Here is an 8772-nt window from a genome sequence, read left to right as displayed (position 1 = left end):
GAAGGTGAGCCAGTGCACAACCGGACGCGTCTTTGTGCTGAAGTTCAAGGCCGGATCCAAGAGACTGTTCTTCTGGATGCAGGTGAGGAGAGGAAGATGCTCATCATCATCATGTTCTTTCTAAGAGGGAGGAGAAACGGAGACGGTCTTTGGTGAATGTCTGACATCTGTGTCCATTTGAGTGCAGGCAGATGGACGTTCAATAGAGGGAAACAGGAAGTGGGAGGCAATAAGAGTGATGAGAGAGATTATTCCGCTCATGATGACAGGATGTGCATGGCTGTAATCAGTGGATTTGGCATTTTTTGTGGACGATACACGTTATCTATCAGTTATCAGCAATGTGTTGTTTTTAGCATTACGAAACAGAGACAAAAGCACAATTACTTAAAAAAAAAAATTGGTTTGGTCAGATCTGCCTAGTGTCACCACAGAGGAACAACTCAGACAGAACCGAGCCGGTTAATTCGGTCAGTTGAGAACTTCTGCTCTGATTTCAAGGAATTCTTTCTTTCCTCATTTCCAACAGGAGCCAAAGTCCGACAAGGACGACGAGTACTGTCGTAAGGTGAACGAGTACCTGAACAACCCGCCCATTCCCGGAGCGGCAGGAAGCGGCGGCGGCAGCGGCCACGAACTCTCTGCGCTGGGAGGAGAGGGAGGCCTGCAGAACCTGCTGGGAAATATGAGCCACAACCAGCTGATGCAGCTGATTGGACCGACGGGGCTGGGAGGACTGGGTGAGCAGCACCGGAGACTTCTTACACATGTTTACATCTGAACACTCGCCACAGCAGAGACTCCTGAATCTGTAGAGAGAAGGAAAATAACCATAACAAATGTGTAAAAGAGAGAATGTAAAGACACGAGTACAGTTAGAGGCCTTCACTGGAACTCTTAACGAGACAAAATAAAAATATTATATATATATTTTTGGCTTCAAAGCTCCGGTGAGAAATATTCAAAGGTATTGAAGCATTCAGGTCAGCTCTAATATCAAATATGATTGTAATTATTACACCATTTATTTCTAATCCAAAATGTCCTCTAGTAATTGAACACTATGACAAAGTTTGAAAGAAGTAAAACGAGCTGTAGTTGAGTTGAAATCAGATTTTAATAGACGTTATTCCCTTTCTTAAATATCTTTCTTTTAATCAACATGAAGTGAATGTGAAGTGAAGTTTACAGCTGCTGTTTGTGTTTTAAATAACAATCCGACATCAATCTGGACCTTTTTTGATTTGCTGTGTTTGTCTAAGGAGGTCTGGGAGCTCTAGCAGGACCAGGACTCGCCAACTTGCTGGGCAGCGGAGGAGCAGCTACCAGCAGCTCCTCATCCAGGTAAGACAGAACGCCATGTAGAACAAAGAATCTGATAAATTACCTCTGGATTTCTAATATCTCCTCTGTCTTCTCAGCTCTCGTAGCCAGTCGGCAGCCGCCACTCCTTCGTCAGGCGGCGCCACCAGACTGAGCTCCTCTCAGGCCCCCACCACCCCGGTGACTCCTGCTGCCTCAGCTGTCTCCCCGACGACTGTTGCTCCCTCCACACCAGGTACACTAAGTCCATTACTGTCGTCATCTATCCGCCAATTAAGAATCACACATTTGAGGAAGAGAGTAGAAAACTGAGTGTTTCCTCTTCACCTCACCTGCAGTCTCAGCTCAGACCCCTCTGGCCCCGGCCTCTGTTGGAAGCCCCGCCTCCCACCAGCCCATCCAGCTCAGTGACCTTCAGAGCATCCTTGCCACCATGAACGTCCCAGCGGTGGCGGCGGCGGCGGCTGGTCAGGGAGCAGCAGGTGAGTGACGGATGATTTAGGACTGCAGAGTCACTTTAAGTCAGTCTGAATGGCAGCTTCGCCTGAATGAGACGGAGAGAAACATGATCAATGAAGAAAAGAATAAAGAGGAGAGAGAATAAATTAAATCCACGAGTATTTCATTAAATATTAATAATGCCTAGTTCCCACTAGGGATGTGACGGTGAGGACATTTTCCCACCGGTTAATAAACAACAGCGGTGTTACCGATTACACCGGACATTTTACAAGAAAGGTCAATATGTGTAGAGCGCTGACTCTGATCTTTACCATCGAGTGGTCTCTCCTGTCTAGCTTTCTCTACGGGGCTGCAGGTTTCCACCCGACGCCGCTGCGCTGCAACTGCTCTGTCCTCCTCACGGCGATTATCTCATTAACGTTATGGTTCCCTTAAAGGTCACCTATTATGCAAAATGCACTTTTCCATGTCTTTTAAACATCAATATCTGTCCCCAGTGTGTCTACAGGCCACCATAGTATCATAAAAGACCATCCTCTCTCTTTTTCTCCTCCTCCGTTTGTCCGGAAATGGGTGCAGAAAAAAAAATCGCTTTTTTTCCTTCTCTTCTGACGTCATTAGAGAAATGCAAGCCATGTAAGGGTTTCCTGGTCGAACCAGAGCAGAACCTTCAGTAGCTGACCCCGCCCCACAGCGCGTCACTGTCTCTCCTCCTCAACCTAACTTGAGCAAAGTCTGCAAGAACCAGCAGAACCGTCTTCATGTACTCCCATCATCTAAATATAACATGTTCTTTCACAAAGGCTTTATGTAATTACACTGTTTAAACAGATGATATTTATATATTATATATATTTGATGTCATGCATGTAGCAGAGTACAGGTAGTAAATAGTGACTTGTAAGCAACACAACACATTTCTGTTTCACAGTCAAACTTTATTTGAGTTGACAGATGACAATATTAATTATTCACAGCATTTGTAATCATCTCACCTGTTAGTTAGTTATGTTAACATGGTACAGGAGAAAGTCTTCAGCTCTGGTAAACTATGGTAAGCTAAGCTCCGGTGGTCTGTAGTCATGGTAACACAGAGACAGCTACTACTGTAACTAATATACCATTACTCTGATCTTCCATACATTTATCTTTTAGCAGAAATAATGAACTGACTACTGTTTCACATCTTCTATTTTCCACCCTGATGGTCGCTGTGTTTACACACCGTGTCATAGCGGTAGCATGTAGCTAACCGTTAGCATGTAGCTACATGCTAACGGGTTAGCTCTGTATCTCCCATCTGCTTTCAGCTGTCTGCTCTCCTCTGGGATGATTCTGTCGGTCATTTCTCACAGATGGATCTGTAAAGACAAACGTAAAACAGAGTGTATGTTTACGGTTTACAGAGTTGATGCATGAGGTAAACACTGAGTTAACTAACAGAGCTATAAATAGTATTATTTACCTGAGAGAAACCGTCAGGAAAACCTGGAATCTGGACCGCAGATGTTCATCATGTGTCGCCGATTTCTGATCAGATTCCTCCGGTAACGTGCGCTGGGTGAAGTTTCTGGTTTATAAACTTTAAAGTGGTTTATAAGCTCTATTCTAGCTGCTTCTCCCTCCACTCCTCTCTCTCCACTCGTCTCTCTCTCTCGAGAGAGAGCTTCTCCGGGAGGGAGGGGGAGGGTGACGCTGTTGTTGTGAGGAAGTTTGATTGACAGAAAACGCTGACCAATCAGAGCAGAGTGGGAGGAGACAGGCTGTGAATCAGTGGTTTTCAGACAGAGGCTGAATTAGGCTCTGAGGCAGGCAGACTCAGGCTGCAGTATGAGAAGAATAAAGGGTTTTTTGAACATTGCAGCATGTAAACATGTTCTAGTGCAACATTAAAATACATCTATGAACCTGGAAATGAGCATAATATGTGACCTTTAAAGCATTGGGTTTAAATCTGAAATATTGCCAAATAGGCGCGTTTGCTTTTCGCTTTGACACCAAATCCTTCGCCATGTTCTCGTCTGTCAACTCTCTCTGGTCTCGTGTGTGAAATCTGACTCCTGCTGCTCTGAGCTGAGTCTCCGTACGGAGCAGAGACACTTTCACTTTGAGTTTGTAGCGTCCGTTGTCCGACTATCGACTGACAACACGGCGCTGATACGCCAAAATGAACTAAATAGGTTTTATTTCTGTAAAAAAAGCAAAACGACGGCGGGTACGTAATGTAACCGGTGTGTGCCCGACCACTGTGTTACACCGGAAACACCGACTACCGGGGCAAGCCTAATGTCTAGTTCACACTACACGACTTTAGCCCTGATTTTCTGCTCCCCGACTTGAGTGTCATGTGTGAACTGCTTAAAGACGCGAGCCGATGCCTCGCAGTCATATTCCAGATATCTGGCATGCTAAATACCTGGACCTGTGTGTCGCGATGGTATAAGGTCATTTACCGTGGATTTCTCGTGTGTTTTCGTTACTAAACGTAGCTTGTTGACCTCATCGGGGATTCCTCCAGGTGAAAGATCTGGTAGTGTGTGACTTCCTGTCTCCGGTCAGTAATGTAGCGTGAAAACCACGATGACGTCAAGACTCCTGATTACAGGACAGAAAGTTGTGTAGTGAGAACAGTACTGAGATCTAGTGTGAACTCAGCTTAATAAATTGCTCCTCTCCTGTTCGGTAGTGGACCTGGCGAGCGTTTGCACCCCGGAGATGATGGCGCCCATCCTGACCAACGCTGAGGTCCAGCAGAGGCTCCTCCCCTTCCTCCCCAGCGGAGAAAGTTTACCGCAGAGCGCCGAGGAGATCCAGAACACAATCAACTCGCCTCAGTTCCAACAGGTAACCGACAAACAGACACAGAGTACAACACACGGTAGACCAAAAATAAAACGAAGAGGAGGAACTAACGTCTGTTGATCCTCTGTGGAGAAGAAAGAAAGCTTTTACTCAACAGATTCATGGAAATGAGACGTTTTTATTGAGAATCACAGACAACATCTGATTAGCTAAAGAAAGTGTTCACAAGCTCCTGATTGACTTGATGCAGCTGATTTGAGCTAACTGTGTGTGGGGGTGGGCATGAAGACATTTATAACAACAGTTCATTTAATGAGGCTGGAAGTAGCTTGAAGTCAGACGGCGTTGACCCCTGACCTCTGACCCCTGTGACTGTGCTTCCTCCCTCCTTTCAGTCGATGAGCATGTTCAGCAGCGCCTTGGCCTCCGGGCAGCTCGGCCCTCTCATGAATCAGTTCGGTCTGCCGGCAGATGCCGTGGACGCCGCCAACCGAGGAGGTGAGACAGACTTGGAAAATGTATTTATTTAATGCCATCATGTGAATTATTATACTGCGTTCACACCAAACAGGGCTGATCATTTGGGTTTATTAGCGCCGGAGAGGAGGAGGGGTTTACCTCCATTTCTTTCCGTCATCAACAACGATCGAAATAACTACTGCTGCTGCTGCTTTGTACCGTCGGAAAACTGAACGCCGTCGTGTCTGGGTTCATAACATCATCCGCAGCTCGGTGACTTTCACCGCCTTCACCAGGAACTGCGTCTACATGACTGACACTTCAGCGCTACTCGAGGCTAAACAAAATAAACGGATCAGAATCAGTTTTATTGACCAAGTACATACGTACTTTATGCATCTCTCTAAATGTATTTAGAAATAACAGCCAGGGACAAGGACAACAAAGCTGGATAGATAAAGGTGAGGAATAGGCAGGATTGTGATGTAGTGAAAAAATAGGTGTGTGTATATATATATATATATATATATATATATATATATATATATATATATATATAAAAATATAAAAGCACGGATGCCGTAATAATGACATCGTGATGCTGATTTGTAAAAAGTCTGATTTCATGCTCTGTCAGGTCTGTCACCATGACGACAAGCAAACAACTTTTAAATTGCTCGTTTTCTGAATGGAGTTTGGCTCGATCAGAGCTATGCTTAACGTTGTAGCTGCTCCATCAACACGCTGAGTGGCTTTCCTTCGTGACACATCACGCACATTTTTTGTAGAAAACTTGTATGTAGACTCCGGATGTAATCGCGCCGCGCCTAAAATTCACTTCACACACACAATTATTCCCTTTTGTAACATTATTTTCTCTACTTATCCACCTATTTCTTCAGTTATTTATGAATAAATATATGTATGTGTTTGTCTCGCTGTCAGATGTGGAGGCGTTTGCCAAAGCCATGCAGGGCAGTAAAGGAGACCCCAAAGACAAGGAGGACGACGAGGACATGAGTCTGGATTAGAGCTCAGCTGCCAAACCTCAGTCAAATCTGTGATTCCTTTCTCCTCTTTTCTTTTCTTCACCTTCCTCTCTTGAGCCTTAAATGACATTCTGTTTTCCTTCTCTTGTTACACAGTTCACACTTTTTTGATTCACTCTTGATAATAAAAAAATCACAAACAAAAACAGCTTCCCTCGAGGTGTCTCTTTGTCAGAAGGGAAACAAACACAGAAGTTTGTATTTTAAAAAAAACTTTATTTAAAAATACATGTACAACACATGGGGTGGGGGGGGGCAGCTTATTCTTTCTGTGACATCGTTTTAAAACTGGTTATATTACACACTCATGTTTGGTACATGTTTACATTTATGACGGAATAGAGACGGGAGACACTTCCTGGACACGAGGCGACGGACGGGACGGGTCATACGGGAATTCATCCCATATTTAGGGTTTCAATTACTGTGACAATATATTCATTACATTTGGGTTTAATTGAATGACAAATGGCCAAAGTCGCGATTACAACCTGGATGTTGACATGAACATTATTCATGATTTCATTGGAAACTGGTAATTACAGTAACTCCAACATGACCTGAACGCAGCATTGTCACCAAGGTTGATGGAACAGGTTTTCAGAGAAATCTGAGACAAATTGGACTTAATTGATTGTTGCATTTTTACTCTTAAAAAGAGTCGTCCTGGACCATGTTCTTGTGTCTAAGTTGTCATGAAATTGGTCCGGTATTGAGCGACAACACTGTAGCTGTGAACCAGGCTGTGATGTAATCCTTCACCGTCCGTTTACGTCCACTAAAAGTGATCGTTTTTAACCACTGACAGGCTGTTATTATATTGTTATAATAATCTGAACCCGTCTGTGGCAACAACAACAAGTTTTAGTGGATGTATATTGACGAAGAGGAGTTTCCCCCGAGCGATTACATTAGTCTGTTTAGCGGCTGCAGCGTTCTCGGGTTGAAAGTTAACCGTTTAATGTAGAACATAAAGGCCACACAAGCAGCATGTTAACGGCTCTTATCTCTCCGTGTTTCCATGTCAACCTCATTCTGTGTTGGATGTTTAATTTATCTCCATCTTTGTGTCACTGAGACTTAATTAACTCTGATATTCCCAGAAGTCCCGTCCTCGTCCCAGTTACAGGTAGCGTTGCCCGTCAGCGCTGCCTGAGGACGTTGCTCATACATTACAGTGTACCGACTCAGTAGGTTTTCTTAACATTGTCTGCTAGAGATGCACCGTGCACGGCTGCAACGCGTCAGTTACCTGAAGATACAGCGCACATTCAGGTTTCTGGATGATTGACGTCAAAAAATCAGCTTTTATTTACAAAATCCGTCACATTTTAGAGTTTAGAGTTGTGATTTTAGAGTTGTGATTTTAGAGTAGTTGCAGCAGTGACGTGTATCGGTGCATCTCTACGTGCAGCCTGTTGTTACAGCACCCTGTAGCACAAAAACAAACCAGTAATATTGCAACGACAAAACTGTAAAATATAAAATATACATTTTTCTGAAAATAGAAAATAAATATTAATATATATATTTTAAATTAGCTACAGTAACATGACGCCCACCACCAGTAATTTGTAGTTGGGGAATGTGAGGATAAGACTGTGTGTGTGTGTTGGGTTTACATGTGTGGGCAGCCCTGCGTCCCCACTGCTCCGTGCACAGCGAGCGGTTTGGACAACATGGCGGGTCGGCGGTTGATGGTCGCGAGGCGGATGCAGCCGTGGAAGACCGGCAGGCCGGCAGGTAGACCAGGAACTGTGACGCCATCTGGTGGACGGAGAGAAGAACGGTGTGTTAAACAGGAAGAGAGTTCATGTTCAACCCCAACCAGCCAATCACAACACCCGCTGGTGTCAACAAACCTGGAACTACTGCATCAATACAAGACAACAACTTAGCAGACGTAGTGTTAGGGCCTCTGTTGGGGGGAGGAAAGATTCTGAGGTTCAAAGTTGTAATATGTTTTAAATATAAGTCAGTATTAAAGGTGCAGTGTGGAGGATTTGGCGACATCTAGCGGTGAGGTAGCAGATTGCAAACCAACTGAAACTTCGCCCGTGTGCCAAGCGTGCTTGCAAGGTTGGATCAACCTCATCACACCAGACGCCATCGTTAAACACCACCGTTAAACACCTACGATTAACACCACCGTTAAACACCACCGTTAAACACTACCGTTAAACACCGGCGTAACGTGAGCTGCCGTCTGAAAACATATATTAAAGGCAGGGTGGGCGATGTTGAGAAACTAGCAAGAGTACGCTAGATTTAGTCAAAAAAAGCAGCCCAGTGTTTCCAACTCTTCCAATTAAAGCAGCATTAGCTTAGCATTAGCTGCTAACTAGCTCCAATAGGCCCTGAATCTAGAGAGGAATATGCCAAGTCGGCAACACCGCCAGCCCGTCGCTTCAGGCCGTCCTCCAAAGACACACCCAACATTATCAAATTTACGACTTTAATCAGGAATTCAGTTTTTTTCTTGGGAGTATTCCCCCCCCCAGCTCCGTATTTAATTAGTTTTTACTGACGCCGTTGTAAGAACATAGTTTTGGCGTTGTGTAAAGGTGTGTGTTTGAGTACTCACCAGGAACCCCTCCCAGGTAAACGGTCTCTTTGGCCCCGGCTGAGCGGCTCTGTTTGGGGCCGACGCTGTGCTCGCTGGCTGCATCAACATGGA

General features: G+C 44.7%; 1 protein-coding gene across 1 annotated transcript; it reads left to right on the top strand.

Moving 5' to 3' along the window:
* The first annotated feature begins 6 nt into the window (after positions 1 to 6).
* On the top strand, positions 7 to 6241 carry LOC141763773 (proteasomal ubiquitin receptor ADRM1-like). The gene is made up of 8 exons (XM_074628500.1): positions 7 to 82; positions 530 to 740; positions 1263 to 1344; positions 1422 to 1558; positions 1662 to 1805; positions 4472 to 4629; positions 4983 to 5085; positions 5992 to 6241. The coding sequence occupies exons 1-8, from the start codon at positions 77 to 79 to the stop codon at positions 6075 to 6077; spliced, it is 927 nt and encodes a 308-aa protein (XP_074484601.1). The 5' UTR covers positions 7 to 76; the 3' UTR covers positions 6078 to 6241.
* The last annotated feature ends 2531 nt before the right edge of the window (positions 6242 to 8772 follow it).

This window comes from Sebastes fasciatus, unplaced genomic scaffold (assembly GCF_043250625.1).
Source record: "Sebastes fasciatus isolate fSebFas1 unplaced genomic scaffold, fSebFas1.pri Scaffold_383, whole genome shotgun sequence".
Classification (NCBI taxonomy): Eukaryota; Metazoa; Chordata; class Actinopteri; order Perciformes; family Sebastidae; genus Sebastes; species Sebastes fasciatus.
This window is presented reverse-complemented; position numbering and strand designations above follow the sequence as displayed.